Here is a 27614-nt window from a genome sequence, read left to right as displayed (position 1 = left end):
CTTTTAAGTTTAAGAAGAGGAGCAGGATAAAGATGAATGAACACTTTAGGCTAATAAACGAAGACAAATCTTGTAGTGAGACATTAGCATGAACTCAGAATCCTCAAACACCCACGGCATTATTGTGAGGAGAGGAGGGAAAAAGCTGGGACCTTGGTGAAACCATATGTAAAGGGCAAGGTTAAATTTGTGTGTGTGTTTGGGGGATGGGGGGGTTGAAACCCTGGAGCCCACTATACCTATAGGGTCCTTGTTCCGGACGAAAACGCTGGACCCAAAATACTTAAATGCACATTTAAAGGCTGTTAGAAGATTAAGATTTGGTGTTAGGGTAAGAATTAGGTTTACGTTAGGGGTTAGACATTCAGTTGTGCTGGGTCAGGTTAGGAGAAGGGGCGAGGGAATGCATTCTATCAATGATGAGTCCCCATGAATATAGTAAGACAAAGAGGTAGGTGTGTGTGTGTGTGTGTGTGTGTGTGTGTGTGTGTGTGTGTGTGTGTGTGTGTGTGTGTGTGTGTGTGTGTGTGTGTGTGCGTGTGCGTGTCTGAACATTAGTGTGTTTTAAGCAGCTTGGGAAAGGTTAATATTCATGAGGAGATTGTTTTAACATACGAGTGACAAACTGTGCAGAGAGCCAAGTAAGGACTAAGACAAAAGCACAAAGGCAGGTGTGAAGAGATTACATTATGAACCAAAACAAAAAGAGCTGCCTCTGAAAAGGCAGGAGCTCAGGCTGCAGTAAGTTTCTTTGGAATGTGATAGTTACAGGATCTGTATTCTGTAAAATCCAACGATGCAGTGCCTTTCTTACACATCTGAGGACATGTTTATGTTTACATAAATTTACGTGATGAATTTCTAATTTAATTTAAACATTATTATTCATTTGTTTAATTTATATAGAAATAGTTGTACAACAAGTTCATTTTACAGGCTTCGCTGCTTCACTAGCTGCGGGCAAGCTAACTGGCTGAGGGCTATAGCTATATATATTCAACGGACAGACATCATAAAGGTCTCTTCTCAACTGACTGCAAAAAAGCAAATAAGCATACTTTTACAAAATATTGAACTGCTCTGTTTTAAATTTTAATGACACATGAAGCTTAATGCTAAACCAATATAAAATTACTACTTTCTTTAGATGCTGTCAGCTAGCTAGAATACCTGCACGTGTTTTAGCTCTGAATGGTGAGGAGCTGTGTAAAAATTTACTATAATAATGTATTCAGTGGTAATAATGTACATTACCAATGAGATTTTACCAAAACAAAATGCTTTATTCTCTATAATAGTGTTTGTATTTTAGCTGTAATGAAAGCTACAGTTGCAGTTATTTATTATGGCTAATTAAGAAATACCAAAGTAAAGTCTCTCACATTTACAAAACAAAACAACATTGTACACACGCAGTTATTCATCTGTGAAACATTAACAAATCAAAAAGTCGACCAACATCCAAGCTGAGAGAACAATGCAGAGTGAACGCTACGAGCCTGAGGCGGAATAACTTCAGCTCCTCACATTCAACAGACAGCTGTTAAAATCTCACTGATGTGAAGCAGAGGGAAAGTGTCTCAGTTCTTCATAAGACATAACTGTGATTAGACTAAGGACAGGATGAAAGTTCTGAAAGTCTTTCAGTCCTGGCAAGTATGCCTGAAGGTCCATTCATGTGGCGGTGATTAATTAAACCCACAGAGACGGTTCCCTCAGCAGTGAATCCCTACAGCAGCGGTTAGGTCAGGGTAGTGTTGTTTGGACAGGGTAACCTTGGCAACATACAAACAATAGATATCTGACAAACATGTTAGTACAATCTTTGAAGTCGTTTACATGAATCACATGAAGCGAAAACATTTCACAGTATCTCACATGACGTGTTTTGAATCAAGCAGGTCATGTGACTTACTGTAACCTTGCTGTTTGGAGAATGGTTTCCCCCTGAGTACACATTCAGTCAACTAACCTCGGTGCTAACTCAAGTAAAGCACAGCCAAGTACCTGAGGCAATAAGTAGTGCGAACAGCATGTGTGCGTATGTGTATGTGTGTAGACAGGGGAAGTATTCCCTAAGCTTCCCAGCAGCACTCTGGGCGTGTGTGGATTGCAGCACGAAGTGTGCTTCCAGTGCGTGCACAGCAAGGCAACTGAGTTATAGCTGTGTGCAGTCACAGAGGAGAGAGCCAGTAGAAAAGATATGCACATACATGCGCACACTCATTGTCATAAACACAGGCAAAAACAAAAATGGCTAGAGAACAAACTTAAGACACTTGACAACGAAGTCACTGAAAAGGAACAGTAACCCTCCAGGCCCTACAGAAACTTTTTAGACGCACAGCAGCCCATTTTAAATTATTAAATTGGAGCTCATAAAAAATAGTTCACAGTGATGAAACTGCGCCAGAATGCACAAAGATTTTTAGCAAATTATGTTTATTCATCCCCCTCCTGCCAGTGGAGAGGAAAATGTTTTGAATTTCACATGCAAATCATTATCAGTTTTGACACCTTGGAGATAACTCTGTCATGTGCTACACTAAGTCACAGTGGTACAGATGTAGACTTTTGACAAAAGTGCTGTAGGGCAGATTTTTTTTTTACCTGCCTGTCTAAACCCTAAACTCTATTGGGGGGGGGGGGCTTATAACAATTTTAGTGAAAATCTATAAAAGGGCAAAATCTCGGTCAAGAGATCTTCAGTGTGAACCAGATGCTGAACATATATTTGAGTGGTTTTTAGAGATGTGAGATACAGTATGTAGGAGATACACTCTAAGCATCATCTCCAGTACCACAGACTTTAAAAATGTTTTATTTTATTTTATATTATCCAAAGGAAGAAAACAAGGTGTTTGGGGAAATATCAGATATGCTCCTGCTCTGTGTGTTGGTGTCTATGATTGACAGCGGCTGGCGGGCTGCCAGAGTGCACGTTCACCACAGGGAAGGAGAAGCAAAGAAGCTCTGTAGAAGACAGTGCCTTGTTAGTGGTTTTGAAGAGTAAAGAAAACAGCAGCACTTAAACAGACCGAGTGACATTTGCAGGTACATTTATGTGCTGCTTAATGCGCCGCAGCTGAGCAGCTAATTAGCAACATATCTGATGTTAGCAGTGTAGTTCAGTTTGGTTCAACAAGCTACAGTGCAGGACAAGACAGGGGATAAGAAGAAGAAGAGTTTAGCAGAAAAGCTTATGTGAGCTGTTGTCTGTGGCTCTTTTGTAGCTGCTTCTGTGTGGTTCAGTGCGACCGTCTGCTCCGCCTGTGATAGAACACTCACATTATGCAAGATTTGACTGGCTGAATTGAAATAAGGTTTCCATCTACATAGACAGATATCGGAATGGTTTTCTGTTGAACTCATGAAAAACTTTGGGGCACCATCATGAAACCAAGAAATATAAAATATAAATCTTTTTTTTTTTTTTGATGAAGACACAGGAAAAGTGACTTATATTTATGATGTAGCGGAAAAAAACATGCAGTTTACTGCTTCAGGAAGCATGAGTAGGAATTTAAGTCCCTCTTAACTTCCAAGATAGATGATTATTGGGAAACTGGGAGCCACTTAGGTGTGAAAGAACTGTTTTCGACATTTGCTGTATAAATGGTTGAGGAAAAAGCTAATTAAAAAAAAAAAAAATCAGTCACCAACATGAATTTAAGGGATAATGTAGACATCATTTACAGTATGTTGCCATACTACTCACTAAACCAAAACACAGTTCATTTCTGTTTTGCCACATTAATGTCAGCTGCTTATATAAATCATAGATAGTTAACTACAAACTAAAAGCGATAAATGAATATTGTCTAAGTCAGATGAGGATCCCTGTTTGACCTTGTCAACAGACAAATTTAAAAATGAGTCTGTACTTCTTCTGATTCCTCTGTCTGTAAATACCCTTCAATTAAAGCAGACGGTTTGCAATTTATCCTCTGTCACTGTGGCATTTTACATCCAACATAATGAGAGCGGCGTATGAAGCCGAAACATCAAAGCTGTGGTGAAGTCAAAATATTCTTTGTATATTGATACTGACTCGACTGAGGGGGAGGAGAAGACTTTGGCATAAAACAGATCTCATCATCCACATCAAAATTTCAGGGCACACAGGTGTTTCTAAGACTTGCTATCAAAGCAGCTGTCAGCTTAATCAGATCATTTTGCTTTTCACGTTCGGTCTCGACAACAGTGCATGCTTCCACACACACATTCACCATTTTTTGGTTGGTGGCATCCCTACACCCCCTCCTGGTACGATGTCTAGTAGAGGCCAATGTCACATGCTTAATGATGTTACTTTGTTAAAACAAATTCCTAAATAACTATTTAAGGAGATCAAACACTTGTTTATGTCTATTGGTTATGGAAATATGAACATATGAATTTAACAAAGGCACAACCTATAAATGATAACAAACCTATCAGGAGTAAGAATACCAATACACACATTCAAAGAACAGTAATAAATTCAGGACATTGTAGCATGAGTGCACATGTGCTAAGGCACATATGATAGTTCCTTTTCTGGTTATGTCTATCAAGCAGTGACACAGGACTAAGCTGCTGATTTGGTCCCTTCTTTGAAAATATTCCATTCTTCTATATGTAGACCCAGAGATTAAACAACAGTCATGGCATGACATCAACCCCCCTGCTGCCAGAGAGGAGTCTCCGACGTGTCTCTCCGGAGCCATTAGCGGTTGTTTCTTACTTTTGTCTTGTGTTCCGCTTTCTTCAAGAGGCTTTGTTCTGTCTATAAATGTAAACATCAGGCATGTTTGGTGTTCTGGTCAGAGCAGCAAATGTCCCCACAATTAATTCACTGCTGTGCGAACAGACTTAAGAGTCTAAGACTGAGGGTTTGCCTGGAATCCATCACAGCTCAGATGTGTTTGTCTTGTGTTCTGCTCAGAGATTTCCCCCCTAGTTCGACTTCACCATGTTGGCATCTCTTCCGAGTGCGAACGTAAGAGTTATAAATAGAAAAATACAACAACTTACATTAAGCAACAGCTTGACGTAGACGGCCTCCTTCTAACCTCTTTCAAACACACACGTCTAAATGTGTAGCTTGTGTTCAAAGAGGGCCTTTTGTTTTTGACATGCGAGCGGGTGAAGAGACAGGTTCAGTTCAGAAGTACTGTTAAGCTAAAACTGCTCTACTTCTCCAGTGACAGAGGAGGTGAGTCTTGCTCTCATCTCTTTATGACTAAGCTTGTTCTGCTCATGCCTTTACCTTTTCAGATGCAGGTAGTAGGACATATTGCTGGCAGGCTGGAAGAGTTCTTTCCGGGAGCGGGTGGTGGCGGCGCTGAGCTTCAGCCATTGTTGCGTTTATAACAAGAGGTTAGTTCTCCAAGAAACAACCCTCTGGCTAGTCCATAGTCTAGTCTAAAGACTGAGGTGGAATACACCCTCAGTGCAAGGTCCTCTCCATGCACAGACATTTATATAACAGCTTTCTATCTGTGTAAGCTGAAAATATTCCTGTTCTTATTTTACAGAAGAACAGAATGATGCAGACCACATGTGAGTCAGTCAGTCCTTCAGTTATAAAACCACCAGGACTGTAAGGTTTTTAGTTTTTACTGTAACTAACTGGCTCGCAATTTGTGCCTTAACGGCCAGCTAATGAACACAGCAGGATTCATTACAAACACAACTGGTTTCATCACAGGAATTTTCTGCAGGTGGTTTACAAGTTTTTGTTAACTGTACGGCAGTAGAGTGTTGTTTTGGGGATTTTTCGCAAAATGAACTAAGATATTTACTTCCATGTTGTGCCAAGATCTGCAATCTGCAAAGCTTCGAAGAAAACAGACTAAAATACAGGGCAACAATAATGGTGCACAGGGGCTTTGTAAGTTTTGGTTTCATAAGATGACAGCAGTCCTTGTGGCAAGATTTGTTTTGTTACCAGCTTTACGGCAGCACTATTTAAGGTCTTTATATTAAAAGTAGGTCAAAAGAATGTGTAATGTGAAAGGTGTTTCTTACAGTGACAAACCCGCAGAGCGTTATCACCTGACTCTACAGTTCCTCTGAGCTTTGTGGAGCACAGTGCCTTTCACCGTCTTTTCAGGTTTACGTTCCACAGCTTCACTATTTTGTTTTGGCTCTCATCAGCAGGTGGCTGTTTTCAGTGAAAAAGCTTTGATAAAACACACTTCTATGCTTCCTGCACACAAAGCGCCTAGCTGGTGAACACTGACGGATATACTTCTCTCAGGAGTTGGTGGAGAACAAAGCAGAGCTACAACAAGAGTGAAGACTGAATTCACTCTGATTGGGTGGCTTGAAACACGACTCCAAATAAATGCTAATATTCCTCCTGGATAAGTGTTTACTGATATGCTTTTCCATAACAACTTAAAAGATATAAGATGACAGAATGTCAATGCTGTATTTACATCTTGTTGTGATGCCCCTAATTGGCCGAAAGAAATCAATCAATGCGAGTTTGATAAACTGATGACCAGCTTGTAAAACAGCTTGTCAACAGAGCTTAAAAAAACAAACAGATGAGAACACTGTAGACATCCGGAGCCCTACCTATCTACCTGTGTAAAGTGTCTTATGAAGAAGATGCTTGTGTTTGCAGAACACAGCCGCTCTTACACACTGACCGCGACCAGCTTTGCACATACAGCACAATTACAGTTTACAGTATAAATATTACTCCTCGCTCACTGGAAGTCCTCTCTTTTCTGACAGTAAATAAAACTAATAACCAATTAGTCTGTTTACTGGGTGGGAAGCTGTGTCCACTACTGTAAAGACGCTGTACAGGAGTCCGTGACTGGCTCTGGAGGAAGGGAAAATTCACTCATTAGGATGCATCAGTGGCTGGCACGTCACACTGACAATTTCCTCTTGAAAGAAGAGAGGGGTGTGTAGCTTTGTCTGTCTCTTTGTTTATTCCCACGAGTGGATATGCAGTGGCAGAACTTAGGAGGAGGGTCATGTTTACTTGCAGTGGCCTTTGTCATCTCTACCGCTTTTGTTCATTTCTCCTCATTAAAACGCTGAAATCACTCGTGCCCCTCAGAAGGCTACAAAAGCTTTCTTTGTGCTTTTTCATCCTGTATAGGAGCAGGACTCTCCTTTACAAATTCAATGTCATTAAAACCAACACATTCTGAGCAACTCGCTGCAATATTTTCCTTCCTTTGAACAACAGTAGATCTTATGAGACAGCGCAGGCGTTATTTGATATCAAGCTCTGGACATTTTGCTCCTGCACCGCATTTCTCATTCCCACTGTTCAACTTGAAAAGCTGGATTTGTCATTCCATTAAATCCAGTCATCTGCAATGCCTTTTCTATAACACCCTATCAGATCTGACTTCCTCAGCACTCAGCCTGTGAAAGAAAAAAATCTTTGCTCTATCTTTTCACTTTTTATCTGGCAAGTTTTATCTGTGCCCTGCGTTTAACATCATTTGTCCTTTATGGGGAGGGTGGTGGGGGTTTCTTTATAAACTGGTGTCTCGGGTGTAGCCTCAGAAAAGCACTCATCAGGGTAGGATATAAATCAGAAATATTTCAGAACATTCACCTGAGAGCAAACTTAAAAGGCATGGAAAAACACAGGGTGAAGAATGCCATTAATCTGTCACATAGGGCATCCATCTTTCGGAGCAAATATCAATTATATACTGGCGATGACGTTTCAAGTATAACCCCTTGCATTTTTCAAGCAAGACCTATTTTTCCTTTAATTTTCCATCAAACCCATTTGCTGGTTTGCACACCCTGACGAGTAAGAATCAGCTCAATTAGGGAGGAACTGATAACATTTTGTTCTGTATGGGGACAGACAAATGGAAATTGACTTGAACAACATTTGAATTGTGATCACTGTGGAGGTTTTTAAACAGTTAAAAAAAAAGACACAAAACAAAAAGAAAGTCCTGAAAAATACATGAGCAGAAGACCGGGAAAAGGGGTCTTAAAATATTTCAGCGTCCCCTATGACCTAAAGAGAAAAAGCAAGTCAGGTCTTTGTTTAAACTCAGAGTGCAGCTGACAAAATGGATGAGTGCTTTAGTTAAACCAGTAGCAAAAAAGCTGCAAATAAACCCCTAACCTTGAACTACTGTGTATGTAGGAAGATGTAATGTGTTGTAGTGCTTTTACTGTGGTTTTTATTTTGTACGCGACTGAATTTTATTGTTTTCTTGACTGTCTATCCAAATAGCTAAGCTTAAAGAACTCTAGTATTAGTTAATGTTTACCATCTTAGTTTGGCACGCTAACATTTGATAATTAGCACTAAACACAAAGTACAGCAGCAGCTCTAACGCATTAGTGTTGCAGGCATGTGTTCATAAAGTATAAAAGTAGGTTATACTTGTAATTCATCCTGTGGGGGGATAAATATCACCTTCATGATCGCCAAAGTCATGAGGATGAATCATCTGGGAACTGTGAGTGTCTGTAGAACATTTTGTCCCGGTCCATTGAGAAGCTGTTGAGATATTTGTCAAGATAAGTGAAGAATTTGTTGTGCTGGTGGCAGTAAAGGAAACGTCAGGGGAATGAGGTCTGGTTCTATCTCTGGTTTTGATGCATCAGTTCTGATTATGATATAAAACTGTCAGTTTGACAGGAGTGCAATGCTAAATCAATATTTTAGTCCCCTGGGGACCATGACTGTTTGTGCAAAGTTTCATGGCAATCAATCCCATAGTTGTTGAGATATTTCAGTCTGGAAGTGTTGGACCGGCCGTTTGACAGACAGCTGACAAAAGCTTTGTGTTTGCATGTGTTTAATGTGATGCAGAGAGAAAGTGAAAGTTATAGAACAGACATCTTTTGTTTCTTTGCTTTTTTTTTTTTTATTTTAATTTATTTAAATTTTGCTCCAGAATGGCAATTAGATTCATTAGATTAAACCACATGATTTAACAAAGAAAAACTTGAATGAATGAATGAAAAATTAAAACAGACTCTGCAGTCTGTTCATTATAGTTTCTTAAAGGATCATGATATGAACACCAACTTTAAAGCTCAAGTAAGTCGAGGTCCGTCAACGATTGACAATGATTTTTTGATGTCTTTCTAACAATGAAAATAATTCCAGCTGAGCTGTACAGTAATGTTCACCTCCAACTGCAACGCTCCATGAAGAGATTTTTTTAATAAATGGGAAAAGATCTTCAGAAGTGTGAAGGTTTCTGACACGCTGTGTTTAATATTTCACTGACAAGTACTAACAGGATCTTTAAAACACTGCAGAGTTTGTCTTTCTCTTATACTCGCTGCACAGAAACAGAAGTCTTTGCTCTATATTAATGAAGTCTACATGGATTTGTATGGCGGATACAGACATCCAGTATTTTATTTCATGTTTTGTTTTTGATCATGGCCTCTGTTCATGGCTGGTACCGGCGAGTATCAATTATTCACATGGAGAGCTCCTTGATTTTTTCAGTTGGGGAGTTTTCAGGAAAATAAGGCACAGGTCACTTAATAACCAGAACAGGTCTCTATTGCAAAAAGTTGCTCATCTCTGGAGATTTGTGCTGAGGTTTTGTTTTGTGACTCTGACCTTCTGCTGAGCTGCTGTAACTCAGTGTGTTTACGTGCACTTCAAAATCCTTTTCTTTTGTTTTTAAACTTCAATAACCTGATTTCTGAAACATCACGTAGACAGGAAACATGGCGGAACGAGTTTTTAAATGTACACGTGTATGACGAAGACTTCAAAAAGGGAAAGCATAGTTTTAACAGCAGTGTGACAGGATGAAGCTTTGTATGAAAAGTCCAACTAAAACTGAAAATATCCTCCAGAATTAGATTCCTCCACTGAGCAGTTGACTATTTGTGTAATTCAGACACATTCACACTGAGGTAAAGCTGAGCGCTCCCGCTACAGAGCCTTGATCTAACTGCAGCATCAGCCTCCTGACACACACACACACCAACTCTGTCTCCTACAAATTAGATTTCCATACAATGCAACAACAATTAGCCTATGTTTGGAAAGAAATGTAATGCCACCTGGATTACTTTTTCTTTTTTATCAAAACAAAATGTAATTGAACAAATGAGCAGTATATGGATATATTGTCTGCAGAGACAGGGTTGCACACCCATACAACTCAGGAGGCAACTTCTTGTGTCATTATGAGTATTACTGTAAAATAAGTGAGCTGTGCTTCCACATTAACAAAGGAGGTTAGGGAAATATCTGATTATTGACCCGCTGCGTGTAAACAGGGTTTAGTAACAGTACTAAAGTGTATATAATTGCATTGTTACTTTGCCTGTGTAAACTAGTAAACATATGTGTGTTTTGGGTAAAAAATAAAAATGTTACTGACATGGATTTCTAAACGAAAGCAAGATGATATTTTACTGATCCCAGTGTGGAAGTTAGTTTTGGAAAATGTGTTGCTTGTCTTAAATCCGCGTCACTTTTCCTGCTCTTTGGCTCTCTGACACAGGCATCAGGAAGGATTTGGACTTCAGCTGAGACAAACCATCAAGGACCAGGACAAGTGCATTTCTGAGGGAAGTAAAAGCTGGAGAAAGACATTTCTGTAACAAAAACAAATGCGAGGCATGTGAGTCAATGTTGTGGGTTAAAATCAGTGGAGGTTATTTCAACATTATTGTGGCTGGAAATGCTGACAAGAGAGCGGAGTGCGAGACAAAGTGAGACAAAAGCTAGCTAGTGGAAATGGACAGAGAGGCTCAGAAAAAAAAAAAAAAAAAGATTAAGCTCTTGAGGTTTGGTAACTGACTATCCATCCTCAACATCTGCAAGTTAGCTGAAGGCCTGGACAATGATATCAATCAAGATTTCTCCTTTCTGTTCAGAGGGAGGAGAAATAACCTCTGGGTCAACCTGTACAGCCGTCTGTGGAGGAGGGATAACACCCGCTTGAAATGTGATGAAGCTGCTGTCAATCCCAGTAGTCTCAAAATTCAAGCAGTAGTTCAAGAAATACACATTCAAAAAAAATGTTCCCTATGTATTTCCTTATTTCATTTTTCTGTTCTGCTCTAATTTACTCACACGAAGACTTTATCGGTCATACCATTTCCAAATAAACTAGTGCTGTCTTTGTTTCAGATGAAAACCTGTAGACTCCGTGTGAAACATGATGCTCCTTGATATTTTCAACAATGTCAATACATTGATGATTATCTTATCGTTATCTTATCTTTCACGTCTTTGTCGACCGTTTCCAACGACACTGATCTGATAAGAGATAAGAATCGCTTTAAAAAGGCAGCTTTGAGGTCAGCTTACATTACATTAAATTTTACATCTTACGGAGACAAAACAAACATGTTTTGCCGTGTTGACATCTGCTACAATTGGTTTTCAATGTCCTTATTTGTTGTTTGCCCTTGCCTTTCTTAGAGAGATTTTTTAATGAGCCCTTTGAGGTTGTACTTCATCTAAATGTTTTCTCTCATTCCCTCTGGTTTATTGCTTTCATGTAGAAGTAAACATGGTGTGTTGTAAATGAAGAGCTCTAGAAATCACGGACTGAAGGTTCACAAACAGAATCCAACATTTCAAACTATGATAAATATTGATGGATATCACTGTATAACCATGCATTGCTCATTTGATGCTCATTTCAACAGAGGTTGAAAAACACAACATAAAGTACAAGATGTAAAAGCCTGAGAAACTTCGCACTTACTATAAAACATAGAGGACAAAGTGATTGTTACAGAAATTCAACTGCTCTCTTGTGTGTTTGTTTTTTCATTTTATTGACTATCACGTAAATGACTAAAATACAAATAATATTGCAAGAGTTGTTTGTAATTCAAAATCCACCTGAAGAATACAATCGATAAAACACGTAGTAAACCACCCAAAAAAAAGAAAAATAAAAACTGGGAAAATAAAATGGAAATTAAAATCGACTTTGACACAAAATGAGACGCATTTTATTATCATAGGTGTCATTAACCTCAGTCATATAAAACCTCGCAGTCCAGATGCAAGAATGAACTGGTGTGCTCATTCAGGAGGAAATGGAGAAAAATAGCCTCAGGCTGTCTCCATTTGCAAGACCAGCTGGCTAAATGTGTTGCACCTTTCACATCACCCGTTCAGGGTGAAGAAACAAGCTAAAGGCCAGTAATGAGGCTTATCATGCCTCTGGTAGAAAACGTAAAAAAAAAAAAAAAAAAGCCTGTCAGTGATAAACAAACTATGTGAAACACCAGACTTGCTACAACAGTTATGAATGTGTAAAACAGCTTATCTCATTTGGGAGAGGAATATGTTAAAGTGAAATTTGAATTCATTTTTTTGTAAGAAAATAGAAACTATATGATAGTGCAGCTAGAGGTTGTTTTTTTTTGTTCATGCGATTTCAACGTCTACTCAGCTATCTGTGGCTCTCACAGACGCAGTGCTGTGTTCATCCCACATTACACAAAGTAGAGGCCTAGCTAGCTCACACTCAGCACTCTGTACGTTACTCAGTGAAGGGAATGCTCAAATCACAGATGGGAGTAAGCAGTGACTAACAACACCAGCCCCCCTGCTGGTTAACTGCCTGTGTGGCTGTTGAGTTGAAGTGATTAAGAACTATTTTTTATTGCATCAATCAAATTACCATGAGCATACTGTTGGGCAGTACCAGAAACATTCATCTACAGTGAGCATTTGTGCACAAAGCCCTCCCCAAGACCAACCAAACAAGAAAACTAGTCAGACCACTAAGGATAGGCCTATATATATATATTATATATCTGTATATATATATATACACTGATTATTTTTGTTACAACATTAGCATCATTATCAAATATACAAAGAGAACATGATTCCTCTATTGTATACAGAATACAGAAAAGAATGTTTTGCAGCTTGAGGCGAGGCGCGAGGAGCCTCAGCGCACCACCTGAAAAGAACCCACCAACCAACAGTTAATGTTCTGTCCAGGAGGCACCAAGCAGCATTTCAGCCTGTGGAGCCACAGCGATCGCTGACAAGCCCAGTGAGTCCTCAATGTGTTGAACCTGAGGCTGCTGATTCTGATGCTCGGGCAAAGACGGCTCTGAGCACAGAAATATGAGAGTTTATTTGCTCTGTGTTTCAGTTCTGTAATCAGAGTGTAGCAGATGTGCTCTTAAATTTTGCACATCACATTTTTCTTAACATCCTGCTGTGTACTCACTATCACGAATCATGACTCCGCCACAGAACGTATAGTTTGAGAGAGAGTTTTATCTAACATTAATTCCGACAACAATACAAAGAGATAAATAATTAGCTCCAAAACTCTGTGCTGTGTTGCAAAAAGTGAAACAGCCCAGCCCTTATCACCACACAGCAGATGCCCCACAAAAGCACATGACAGGGGATTTTTTTGCGCAGTGTGGGTTTGCACCTCAGGCCAGGCGGACTGGCTGCTGGCTGGTTGCTGATGGCAGCCACTGGCCTCTGTACCGAGCTGACAAAGCGCTGCCTGATGGCTACATCCCCCTATCATGTTTTGTCAGAAGATCCAAAACCTTTCCAAAAGCTTTTAGAGTGCAATCTTATGAACAAGTGGGGAAGAGAAGCACAGTTTTAGTTCCAATATCAACATCAAAGCAATATCAAGACTCTGTGATCTTACAAGTCAAGATCGAGGTTTGTCATTTTCACAGATTTGTCAATTAAAAATGAAAAGTTGAATCATCTTATTCCGCATTTCTAGACAGAGTGACTAACACACGAGAGGCAAGTCTGACCACATGTTGCGGCGTACACTGTGTACACAGTTTACACACCTTGCACTCAACATTTCTGACAGCGACAAATGCACCTCCTTCAGAGGACTACGGACGGTAACCGAAAGTGTTGTAAAGAAATCATTTCTGGGGCTGCGATGCACCAACTGTTGTTCTCCTCAGTGTATAATTCAGCTGAGATATCCCCATGCAAATACAGACCAAGTTCTGAGTATTATCTTTGGGGGGGGAGTGTAATGACTTCATTTCTGCACCGAATCACCTCCTTAAAATGGATTGGATCTATTTTTATGCTAAGCATTTGCATTCTAGAGGCATTTGTGAATATTTGATGGCTTGCACTTTTACCAGGAAGAGGCACAGACAGTCGGGGGATGCAAGTGCAGAGCTTTAGGCATCAACTGTTCCATAATGCGACCAAAACCATTTGTGTGCTCATGGTATTGTTAATTTAAAGCAGCGGGGGATTCAGAAACAGTACAAATAGTTGTGTGAGTCACCATTACTTTTCTTTTCCTCTTCTGTATCTTTCCTTTATATTGGAGTAGTCTTTTTTTTTTTAAATTAAAAGCTCACATATCGTGACAATAAGTTTTGATTTAGTTTTTTTATAAACTCAAAGGTGTATAATAAAAGCTGTGAAAATATAAGTCACTTAATGCTGCCATTTCTCTAGCTCCCCCATAACCAGATGCCCTCCCCCAGCTTTCCAAGCTAGTGAGAATTTCATCTGGTTTCTGTGTTGAAAGCAGATAACCAATAGCCGGGAGCGAAGTTGTCTTGGCGTTTTCGTAGGAAAATATTTTACACCTACAGAAATAATCTGGTGGCTACAGTTGCTCTGAGGTTGCAACTAGCTATTGTTTTTATCATCAGTAAATCTGGCCAACATGATGACATAATGACAGTCGATCTATAAATCAATTGTTAGGTCTTTAAAATATCAGAGGATTGTTTAAAATGCCCAGCACACGTGCAAACATTAAAAACATCCTAAGACCTTCAGTTTACTATACATAAGTCAATTCTAAATTTGTTGCAGTTGACTTTAAATTAAACTCTAAATGACACGTCTGTACGCCAGGGCAAGCAGTTTGGTCACAGGTGAAGAGTCCTCGCAGCATCACTTACAGTTAGTCATGAACACGAGGCAACATGTGTCTGACACAGTAGAGGACGGCTGAGTCATGTAGATACTTCTCACATTTACCGGATCTTCGACAGTCACTGTACGGAGCCATAAGCTGTACGGTGATGGGTGGAAAAGGTTGAAAGGTTTGAGAACAAGGGAATGAAACACTTTTACAACCTCTTCATTTCACGAACATGATCGTAAGTTTTCATAAAATCTTCAGGGGCACAGGTGGATCGCACTTTGGATACTTTCATATGGACTTTAGGACAGGATGTCAGACAAAGTGGCAGAAATGTAGCGGAGGAAATCTTCTCACTATGATAGTTTCACCTTTTTCTTCATGCCAGCAAACTGACTCAATATTTTTTTACAACTTTTATTCATGTGATATATAGGCAGTGAGATAAGTTAGCTGTACTAATCACGTAAAAAATTCATTCACATTTTTAATTTAATTTCCTCTCATTAATTTCATTATAAAAAAAATCTTTTCTACTTGCTTTTGTTGTCTGCAAATTTTGTCCATGAAAACTGCCTGAAAGCACTTTTCCTTTTAATAATTCAGTTTAGAAAGAGAAGCACTGAACTGTTGAACTTAAAAACAGTAAAACCTTGAGTTAAACTTGCCTTTTAGTTTTTACTCTTTACTCAGACATTTCACCCCGTCTGAAAACAAATTATCAAGTTCACTTTCCACTTGAGCTCAACATCATCTTTTGCAGACTGGTTTATATGTATATAGTGATTACGTATGACAATAGACATATTGTACATGATATATTACGACATAATGCTACAAGACTACATGTTTAGACCTATATGAAACATCTCGTAAGACATGAAATCAAGTTTTTCTATTACATCAATTCAAGCATTTATGTAAATAAGAGATCTGACTTAATTCTGTGAACATTCTTCCTAAAGCCCAATTCAAACAGGAGTGAAATTAGCTGGGAACTGGGAACTAAGCCTTTTGCACCTAATTTTTGCTGTTAGTGATCTGAAGCACACTGATGCTTGTCTGCAGGGAAGATGCTTCTGTCTCTATTACAATTGCATTCTGGTGGAGGATTGTGCAAATAACAGGAAGAGATGTGATACATTTTGATTGGATTTAAAAAGTTTTAAGTAATTTGTTCGGGGAAATTTTGCAGAGAAAACGTGTCGGCCTGTGAGGAGTAGGTAAAAAGTGCAGTTGTGTTAAAGAGGAAGCCTGTGGTGGACAAGAGAGTCAGGATTTCTGTTACATTTCCCTCCACATGTTTTTATGTGTATTTTCAAATTGCCAGAAAAAAAGGGAAAAAAAGTAATAATTAATAAAGGTAAATAATAAGGACTATAATTACTGGTGACATAGAGCATGAAATATAATATCAAACATACAATAGTCTATATGCACTCTCTATGGGTTAAAATCACTGCTTAATACTTAATACAGCTTCATGTTTTATTTTACAGATTACAAAGCCAACAGATTTGCACGGGATGATGAAGACAGACAACCTCTGCAGTTATTACAAATCACAGGAGGACCCTAAGTAATTCTTGTCCTGAGCAAACACAGCTTAGCTGCGATAAGCTGGGGAGATGAAAATTTACATTGGCGGTGCGTTCAAGTATGCTCAGACGTTTGTGGGTGAACAGCAACCTTACCATCCATGCCTACTGTGTTTTGGGGGTTTTTTTGGAGGGTCTGTGGCTCATTAGTGCAATGCTTTGTAGCAGATGACGACAGTTCCAGTTGTGTCTATATTAGCGACGGATTAATGATGAATGAAGGTTGGGAAAATGCATTTTGATAGAAGATCTCAATTATAGTTAGCTTTGATGAATTTCATTTCGAGGCACCAGTAATTCACTTCAGTCTTGTCGAGTCTCATGCTGTGAGCTATCTCCACCCTGCCCCGTCATAACCTCACATCAGTATCAGCTGACTCAATAAAGATGAATTGAATACTGACCGTCGTATAGACAAATGGATCTGCTGAGTGGAAAAAATGCAGCTTCGATCTAATGCATGAAAAATGTTGTTTCTGCAAACACAACTCATGTAGTCAGGTTTAAGAGGTTAGTTAATAGAACTTTATTGAATTTAGTGAAGGGCTGAACAGATAAACTTTATGTACTGACAGCACATATGAACTGCACATTATAAATCTGACATGGTTTACACTGCATGGGACAGTGAATGCGGCACAGCAGCACAGATCAGTTTTCCTCTTAGGATTGTGTGCAGAGATTTAATGATTGGGCAGTTAGTTGATGAACAGAAAATTAATTGTCAACTACGTTGGTATTCAAGTAATTGTTTATGTCATTTATTTTTAACGAAACCAAATGTTTCCTTCATCCAGCTTCTTAAATGTCAGGATTTGCTTTTGAGGGTTTTTAGGGATGTAGGAAATGGTAAAAGCCCATTTTTAACAATATAATGTAATTTTATAGCCAAACTATGAACTGATCAATCAAAAAATAATTGATGATATGGGTGATAAAACACACTGTGCTCTGTTACCACTTTAGACTCTTATGGGAAGTTCATTGTGATTTGCTTAGTAGTGACTTGAATCAATGTGCTGAATTATTTGTTCAGTTCAATAATAGTTCTTTATTTTAAATATATATATATGTATTTTATTAAATTTTTTTAATTTAATTTTAATGTCTGCCTGAAGTATTATCTATCTCAGCCAGAAATGGGCAAATAACTTTTTGCTTTTGCCGTATTTTGCTAAAAGCTATCTCATGGGTTTGAAAATGTGCACTGACAGTTTAGATCATTAGAAAAAGTCCAAACAGAGAAACTTACAACACTCTACTGGACGAGGAAATGACAGTCTACATTTGTTAATCAGCAGATGAAACCATTTTGTACATAATGGCATGGGTGTGTTTGAACCAGAGAACACTTCCTCACTTAGTGCCATTAATTATGAAAAAGAAAGTAGAGAGGAGGAGTGAGAAAAAAAAAAAACTGCTGACAAATTTTAAATGCAGGAAGCAACAAAACACTTCGATTTGTCCTTAGTGCTGGTGCCTTTACTGTCGATATGTAATATGTAAAGATGTTACAGCGGAGTTTAAGATATTAAGTATAAGACCAAAACTTTCTCATAATGATATTCAATCTGAGAATTATGAGAAAGTATGGTGTTATTATGAGAAACCCACACAGGGAATTCGACTTTCATAATAACCTCACACAAGTGGGTTTCCAAACAGGTGGGTATTTTGGTAGCAATCATTTTCTAATGGTATTTGCTTGAGAAGTGTTGTCGATAAAACACTGTAATAACAATTTGAACTCCCCCAGCTGTTGATGGCTGCAGTACGCCTCTAAAATCAGACATGTAGAACAATTATTACTGAATGTGAAAACACACAAATTCAGCTCTTCAACATTAATAATGTAGGGTTTGTGGAGCCACGTTACTATGTTGCTGTGTTCGGAACAAACTATAGCGGGACCAGCGGAGATGGTGGGTGCAGATCTAGCTATTTCAAGAATTGCATACTCTTGGATTTTGTAAGGAGGGAGAAGGAAAAGATGGGCTCATTTATTGAACCTTCTTCTGCTCTTGTGGTTGTTTTTCTTCAGTATTACTCAATCTTGAAGATTTTCATTTAACTAGATGTCTGTTAATCACTATCTATTGCTGAACAATTGCCGGTGATTGATTCTGTGGCCGGCTGATGAAAGTATTGCAATATTTATACTGTATATTTGCAGTATTATGAACTGGGTGTCTGTGGCGACATTCCCAGAAAAATGCTGTTGTTAAGTTTCTGCTAATGCAAACCGAACATCACTGCTGCAGCTTCACATTAAAAGCATAAAACTGAATTCAGTGAAGGGCTGAAAAATTAATGCAAAGTGTTTGTTTCTATCATTAATCAAAAATGCATCTAAAAAAACAAGACAACGGTCATTTTCGACATTTTCTGACAGCGAATAGGTTTGAAATATTGCAGGGGATAATGGAATGACACAAAGCAGCCTCGGTGAGCTGTTACATGAAGAGCTGCAGACGACAGGCTGCACACCTCCAACTTCTCAGCGTGTAGATATAGATTGCTTATTAGCCAGACGACCAAGGCCAGTGGAATTTGTTTTCAGTGCAGTATGTTATTTTCTGCAAAACATGAATGGACAACATCAGACAAGTACATCAATGGGCAACAGCACACAATGCATGTTAGTGGAATGTGAGTCCTGACGGCTAAGGGGGGAAAAAAAGCTGTTTGTGAAACCAACTCCTCTCACTGTGCCCTGCTGTTCTCTCAGACTCATGCTGTCTGCAGCATAAAATCAGATCACGGCTGCTCACAAAATGATGGAAAAAGGCAAATTATTTCCTGACTTCTTTATAAAAACGATAATAGTTTGAATTCTGTGACCTGCAGTATTAAACTGCATTTGCTGTTGCCACCAGTGACTGCAGGTGTCACCAAATCAATCAGGACCGAAACCTTCAAGATTGCCACTTTTGGTAGCTTCAGTTGCGAAAACACAACCACAAAAACATGGATTATTGAATTGCCAGGATCCGGTTATTGGGAATAAAATCAAATCACACTGCAGGTTTTGTGTGGCAGTGAGCGCTTTGCAGATACGTTAAATGTACATGCCTCTTTGTTATGCTGATAGCAGTATTTTAATGACATTTTTAGGAGACGAGGTTGGAAAGTTGAACGTTTAGCATGCTATCGCTACAGATATGATTCTTTACATTATTTTGCAGATCAAACCAGGCAAGAGAGAGGACTCCAGACATCCTATATTTGCTACAGGAAGTCCGTCACCAGTATTTGATAAGCTGATAGTACATGAGTTTCTGTGTTTTAGACACTTTCTATTACTGGTCAAAAATAATTCAATGCAGCTCTACATCCACCCTGAAAATATGTACAGTGTTTCTTTGACCAATCAATGAAGCGTTTAGCAATACATCACGGTATATCAGTGTATATCAGATAAATGACTTGCTGTCAACTTTAGCTTTAATGTAAATCTCATACAGCCACAGCTAAACTAGATTTCCATCAGACTTACAAGCGTTGTTTTCATATTTTTGTTGAGGCTGCAGAAAATCAGAGGGGACAAGAACTACACTGAGAACATTTGCAATAGTGAACTGATCTATTTAGTACAAATTGTCAAGGGACGACCTTTGCATCGACACTCTTGTACGAGGCTTCTACACATCTAATTTATTCTCTTCATGATGATTTTGCCCTCTGGAGTCGGGATAATTAATTGTTTTCATTACCAAATATTCTCCAGTGCACTCATATCCCTATATTTCAATAACTCCCAGATTTATTGGAATTACCACCCAGAATATCCTGTTTTATTTTCGCACTCCTCACCCCGGACTCTGTCTCTCTCACCTCGGCTGCAGCCCTGCCTACAGACAGGCAGTGCAAACAGCAACTGCTGGGAGATAATCAATCTTTCAATAAATGTACAGCAGAAGGTTTTATAGAAACCACAGTTACTTTCATTTTATATGTATCAAGTGTGGAGAACAGTAAAGCCTCTTCTCTTCACTCTGTTTCAACAGGAGCCAATTATATGTTGGTTACAATCACTGACCTGAGAAGCACGATCAGTGTACAGTGATGAATTCATAACAACTTCTAAGCTACGGTAGGCATTCAAATTTGTATGCAGCTTTTTGTGTGTCTCAGCGCGCCCAGTGTCCTACCTGGCTGCTTTCTGAACAGCAAGACAAAAATATTCCCTCAACATATATTTTATTTATCACATAATCTTTTAAAGGTAAAGCCAGACGGATAACTCAGCCGACATATATTATTGATGGCAGAGCTATCATATGGACATATATAAATCAAAATGTCTTGCTAAACTGCTGTACAGAAATGCCAAAGATACGTTTGCAGTCATTTAGAACAAATGTTGCCAGTACTCAGTTTGTCTACCAGCTGTAAAATACCTAGCCCAGTACTTGGTCGATCATAAACAAATTTTATTGTTTTCAAAAATGTTTGCTTATGTTGCATTTGAAAATAAATAAATAAATGAAAGAATATAAACCTCGCTCCAACACAGTGACGTCCGCCTGTCAGTCGGTCCACCACTTTGGTCCACACTTAAATATCTCAACCACTCTTTGATGGATGATGATGTTCATGTTCCCCTCAGGATAAGTTACACATTAAAAAAACAACACACTAAATTCAAATGGTGACCATGGTCCGCCCATCCCTCTTTCCATCTGGCTGTAACCTGCCCGGTCGCTGCCTCCTCTCTCCACCCAGCAACGGCCCTCAGCTGTTTCTGCCGTCACCTGAGCATCACCTGCCAGCACACCTGCCCCTCATCCACCTTGATTAGCCACTCACTTCATGAACCACTAGTCCTCTGTCACTGTTCCCTGTCGACACATAACAGTCATCATCTATTACACTTAAAATACGCATAATACTACAAAATCATCATCATCACCTTCTATAAATAAATCTACTACCTGCCTCTATAAGAAGAAAGTAAGAAAAAAACAGCTGCCTTCACCATGGCAGCAGCAATTCTGTGATTTGTTGCAATCTCCTACCTGCTGAGGTAACGAGCTCTCACAGTTGCCAAATGAATTTATTTTTGTAGAGGAAGTTACACGACAGATTGAAACAGCACAATCATCACTGGAAGTGAGGTCTCTGCAAATTAAGATCATTTTAAAAGGAGAAATGTTCCCCAATTTCTGCAGCAGCATCAATATGCACTTACACCTTGATAATTTGTACTGCATTTAACACTTCTTTCATACCTTTATGACACCCATTCATGCATTTTATATGTAAGAGTGTTATATTATCATCCAAAACTTTAGTTAATAGGTTTTTTAATTTTTATTAAGAACAGATTATTTATTCTGTAAGAAAGAAGGCTGCCTTCCTTTTACACTGTATTTTGTCAGTTTTTCCTCCCAGAGGACAGAGGACTAAGAAACTGGAAGTACTGTATGTACAAGTGTAACTTGTATTTTCCTGAGCTGCATTCCATAACCTGCAAGCACAAGCATGCACACAAACACTAGCACACATCCATATATACATGTGCTCCCACCCCTCTCCTATTTCTCTCCGTCATTCATTTATTCTGCTGCATTCAATGTCACTCTGGAAAATCACATCAGATAAATACCCAAATATAACTGTCCTCTGAGCATCAGCAGAAGCGCTGATTTACTTGTGCTTCTCAATTGACTTGACGGGTGGATTTGCTTGAAGCCATCTTGGGAACTGTCACTATCATTTGCAGCTAGATCAGCGCTGTGTTGATGACTAGCTCTCGCAGGCCTCAATCAGACAACACGCTGGTAACGCACATCCTCAGAGGTCAAAGCAAACCATGAACTAAGCTGCCTTTTCATGAACACCATGCTAATAAAACAGGCCTTTGTTAAAACAAAGTCATGTACATATATCTGACACTGTTTGCTCGGACTACAGATTTTCTAACAATACAAACTCTGCATCGACAGTATCAGTATCCACATAAAGTTTTGATTGTTTTAGTTTGTCAACATAAAAAATGAATCACCTTTTAAACCCGAACTATTCAACTGAGGCATTGACTGTATTTAATTGAATTCGATCAAACAGCTGTAATTATTAGTAAATCACTAACTAACTTAATGGATTAGTCTATGAAAAGAAAATGAATCACCTGTTTTGATAATGTTTTTCTTTGTCATGTGTGACAGCAAATTGAATATGTCTAGACAAAAAACATGACAATTAAAAGAGATGACCGTGCGCTTTGAGAAATTGTGTGTGCCAGCATTTCATAGACTAAATCAACAGCATGATCAACACATTATAAAACCATCTACTCGCTTTAATTGAACACTACTTAAACTTATTTATCCGTGCAAGGGTAATTGTATGCAGCTGCTCACCCAGGTCAACGAACAGCCACACAGCGTTGATAGCAAAGCAAAACACAATAATAGCTTTATGTGGAAATCTGATTATATACCGTAAACCTCTGTAAAGAAATGGAAATATTCAAAAGGATGAAAACATATGCACAGTAACCTTGTTGCACAAAAGCATAAAAATGATTGAATTAGAGTAACAAGTAAACAAACATAAAGTACTCCAATTATTATTTTCCTACCACATCATAAATATACTGAGGTATAACCTGCCAATGTCTTCTGCAGACTGTCTCTAGTTCAATAACAAGCAGCTGCTAAATTCTTCCCTGATTTTTTTTTTTTTTTTTTTTGGTAGCATAAAGCAGTGAGTGTAACAAACAGCCCTCATGGTGAGCATGTGTGAACCTGCTCTGTCCAACTATCCAATAAATTCTCTTCGGCTGACTGTACTTAATACAAGAGAGACTTCAGCCGCTTTACGTGCTGTTGCCATGTTGCTCTGTCCTGGTAACAGGCCACTTCACTCCATCTCACAGTTACAGTAGTGGAATATTTCCATGAGTGTGAAGACGACACCAGAGACATCCCTCTTGACTGTCCACAGTGATTCAGCTGCAGTAAATGTTTCATTCTCACATGCAGTGTTGCTCTGGGAGCTCACACTGGCCTCCGGAGCACTAAAACTAAGTGCATCATGTAGAGTGTGTGACTGTTTGACCAGGACAGTACTGAACTGGAGGATGCAAGTGTCACAATACAGCCTACAATTTCTGCACTTGTCTCACAACACTATATGGGAAGGAAATGTATTTTTAGAGATGTCAAAAGTGCACTAATGAATCTCTGGCTCTGCCTGAAGCTCACTGACTGTTGATGCCGTCAGCCACTCACAGACTCAAGATTACGGGCCTTTATTTGTAGCAAATAAATTCAGAGCAATTATCAGGGAAACCCAGACAATGTGGCTCGTATTTAAAGTGACAGGTCATTTTATGGCAAGAGTTCTTATTGTCGTGAATGTGCACTTATACGGCATCAACAATCTCCTGCGGCATTATCCCCACCAGATTCTGTTGTCAACAACGACGCTGCGCTCCAAACCTCCACAATGACACGCACAGGGACTTACTGTTGGTATTAATGTGATCTCTGTCACGTCCCTGCAGTTCACGTCTGGGGCCTGGAAACAGGTTCGTAAACTGAAATGGGTACAAACACCCAAAGCAGCCGCTAATGATGCTGGCTGACAGTGTTTGAGCTCATGAGAGAATGGGTGAAAATGTTTGATATGCAGGACTTTTTAAAAACTAATTACAGAATGAGTGTCCTAGTTTTAAAAGTGGCATAAAAAGACAATGAGCCACGGTTAGTTTTTAAAGGAAGAGTTCAACATTTGGGGGGAAATACACTTATGCTCTTTCTGGTGGAGAGTTAAGAAGAGAAGACTGACGCCACTGTCATGTGTTTATGGCAAATATGAAGCTACACAGCCAGCAGTCAGTTATCTTAGCGTAGCATAAAGAAACCTCGAAAAGCACCTTGAAAGCTCACAAATTAACACATTACATATTGTTCCAATCAAACACCTAAGTGTACGATATGTCGCGGTTTTATGGAGGGGGTTGTGTGTGAAACCGTTTCTGGGCAGGTGCCATAACTTCAGACAGAGCCAGGCTAGCTGTTTACCCCTGTTTTCGATCTTCTCGTCTAACTTAGAGCAAGGAAACAAATGCAGTGGGGTCCAAATGTCTGAGTTGTTTTTAAGACTTTTGGACCCCACTGTAAGTGTATTTCCCAAAAATGTGGGACTATTCCTTAAAACTGCCAAAAACGCACACGTTAGCCTACAGATTCTAGAGACCATGGACAAAACAAGCTATTCAATGTATAAGCTATAAGTTGAAAGTGTCTTTTTTTAGTTTTAATTTTGCTAAAGTGGAAAAATCCCTGTAGAAATGTTCCCTGACCACGCTGACAAATATAAAGTTCCTCCCCACAGATGCCTATGGGTGCCAAGGTGAAATAGAGACCTGCCTCCTGGAGGAATTTTTAACCCAGCTCAGCACAGAGCCTTATTGCTCAAAAAGAAGCATGCATAGATTTCTGTCTGCATTTCTTTGCTTTTTTTTTCTTTTTCTTTTTTTTTTGCACCAGCTCTGTGCCATTTGAAATTGGGACCTGCCCAGAATGAGCCCTCATGTGATGACAAGAATAGCTCCTCTAAAGACACAAGAGTGGAGACAAATTAACTGTGTGTGATCAAGCGTAAAGAAACTGTACACCGGGAGTGGAGCAAAGGCTTGAAGGAATTTGAGAAGAAAGGGATTCCAGACATTCCTAAAAGTAAAAGAGCAAGTTCAAGTCGAATGATGTGGGCTAAACAAGGTGCGGAGAATTTCTTTTTAACAGTTCCATTTATAATCCCAGTTCATTCAGATGAGGTAAGGAGTTACTGAGGGAGGTATGAAACTCTTACTGCTGCATGGAATCTTGAGCACTTTATTGGATTATGGCTCTCAGTAAGGATGCATAATGCTGCTTCACGCCACATTTTCAGGTGGAGTGCAGTACAAGATATGAGGAGCCCTTTTCTACAGAATGAGCAGCTGGTTTCAGCAGAACCTGAACATTCGCATTAACCTTAACGAAAGGCAAAGGTATAGCCCACTAATGAAGGAGAGGCAGAGTCTGTCGCTGTAAATCATGACATAAATGTTGTATATAAATTCTTCTCCGCCTAAATTTATCTGACCTGCTTTCTTCCGTTTGAGGAAGAAATGTAATATAATATTATTATATTGCAGCCTACTTATGATTAATTATTAATCTCTTGTATGTGAGGTGTCATTCTCAGATGTGTTAGGTTGCAGCCTCTCTGTACTGAGGACGTTTTGTCCTCTATCACACCCTCCAAATAACCTGATCTTTAACACACAAAAGAAATTCCTGCTCTATCCCTCTCCAGACCACACACACACACACACACACACACACACACACACACACACACACACACACACACACACACACACACACACACTGTGAATTCACACTTTGAAGTAAAAGGTATAAACACAGTGAAACTTTCTCATGCTTTACCTTGTATGTGCTGGTTGACCACATTCTCCAGCCGATCCAGCCTCTGCATGATCCGGAGAGTGTCGCCTCTTTTGTCACCCTCTAACTTTCTCTCCGGCAAAGGCATCGGGACTTTGATGTAAATATTGGCGATGTAATTAGTTACCCATCCGACATAGAGCAGGCAAACAATGTTGGTCATGCCGCTCAGGATCACGCATGTGGACACCAAAGTTTTGGTTCTCCTGGTGCAAGCCATGCCAACATCCCTCCATACACTACAGCCTGCACTATACCCGTTATACCAGAGGACAGGGCGACAGTCGCCCGCGAAAAAAAAAAAAAAAAAAAAAAAACTGGAATAATGAAGTTATTTCCAGAGACTGTGCAGCGATGCAATATCCGATGCGCCCAGCCTTTACTTCAGAAGTGGCTTGTGGTTTTTCGGAGACGGTGAAACACCGGTTAATGTCAAATATCTACAGGTGAAGGTTCCCTCTCCCGCTCCGTGGCAAACCTGCATCGGCTCCAGCTGCATTTGAGGATCAAGGAAACAGGAGAGACGCCGAGCATCCTGCTGCAGCCAATGGGAGGGATGGTGAGGACTGACAGCCTCCCTGCTGCACGCGTCCCTGCTGCGCACTGATTCACTGTGAAAGTGGATCTGACCGGACCATTTCCATAAGACCAGGACACAAAGTCTTATAACCTATTTCTGTCCAAACGACGAGACATTTGCGCCACAACAACCCGAACAGTGCACATTTGATGTTTGCTTTCCATCCCTGAGCAGTGAGACACATCCGGCTGAAGCGCAGGATTTCTGAGACTTTTTTTTTTTTTTTTTCATCCTTCCGAGCACGACTAGAAAGCACTTTTGGAGTTTTATTGCCATGAGATCTAAAATGAAAGAGTAAGCTACCTGCTGCAATACTGGATCAAACCACGAGATAGAGACAGCGGGACTCCGGGAGAAATCAAGGTGTGGCGGGGTGGAGGTGGGGGCGGTGGGGGGGGGGGGGGGGGGGGGGTGTCATGTTATAGGTCTGGCTTTGGTCCAGCTCACTGTGAGACACACCGGATGCAGAGAAGAGGCTGTTCTCATCCCATGTGTTTCTGTAATTAGACCAGAGCAGGAAAAGATACTAGGCAGACTAATTAGGCTACAGCAGATCTGCTCCAAGGGAAAATACTGCAGACAAACTGATCTTGAAGAGCAGCAGTTTAACCTCCTGAAGCAATTTGCCGCCCCCCCACCAAACTGTAAATATCAGTCCCAGAGTATACCAGAATTTTATGAATGGTTCTGGTCTCAGTTCTTGTTATTTGTGCTGCCAAGGAGAAGAATGGAGCTCATTAAATGGCACAGCAGAAAGAAAAAGCTCAAAATGCCATCGTGTAGTGGGTTTTTTTGCCCGTGTTCGCTCTCCAAAATACTATGCAATAATTCTCCCATCTGCAGGAGTGCAGCAGACTCTCTGGATTTTGTTTATATTTATTTCCCCCCTTTTCTGTGTGTATGTAAGGCTGGGTGACTTGTCATTTCTTGCAAGTCATCCTCCTACTCTTTAAGAACATCAAATCATTTTCTTCTTTGAGGACATCTTGCAGCTTCACTGAGGATCCTCTAAATGCAGATGAAAATTGCAGTATCTAAATCAATGTCAGGTCTTCTGCTATATTTGTCCTCAAGGTCCTGATTGTGTTTTGACAGTATTTTCCAATATTATCCTTGCTAATAACAGTCTTTGTCATCCAGCCAG

General features: G+C 39.6%; 1 protein-coding gene across 1 annotated transcript in view; it reads right to left on the bottom strand.

Annotated features, from left to right (window-relative positions):
• galnt18b (UDP-N-acetyl-alpha-D-galactosamine:polypeptide N-acetylgalactosaminyltransferase 18b) overlaps nucleotides 1–26809 on the bottom strand; it is a 77698-nt gene extending 50889 nt beyond the window's left edge. Inside the window, 1 exon segment of the mRNA XM_056381354.1 lies at nucleotides 25873–26809. Coding sequence (XP_056237329.1) covers nucleotides 25873–26110 — 238 coding nt within the window. The 5' untranslated portion in view covers nucleotides 26111–26809.
• Nucleotides 26810–27614: the final 805 nt, after the last annotated feature.

Source organism: Seriola aureovittata, chromosome 1 (genome assembly GCF_021018895.1).
Source record: "Seriola aureovittata isolate HTS-2021-v1 ecotype China chromosome 1, ASM2101889v1, whole genome shotgun sequence".
Classification (NCBI taxonomy): Eukaryota; Metazoa; Chordata; class Actinopteri; order Carangiformes; family Carangidae; genus Seriola; species Seriola aureovittata.
This window is presented reverse-complemented; position numbering and strand designations above follow the sequence as displayed.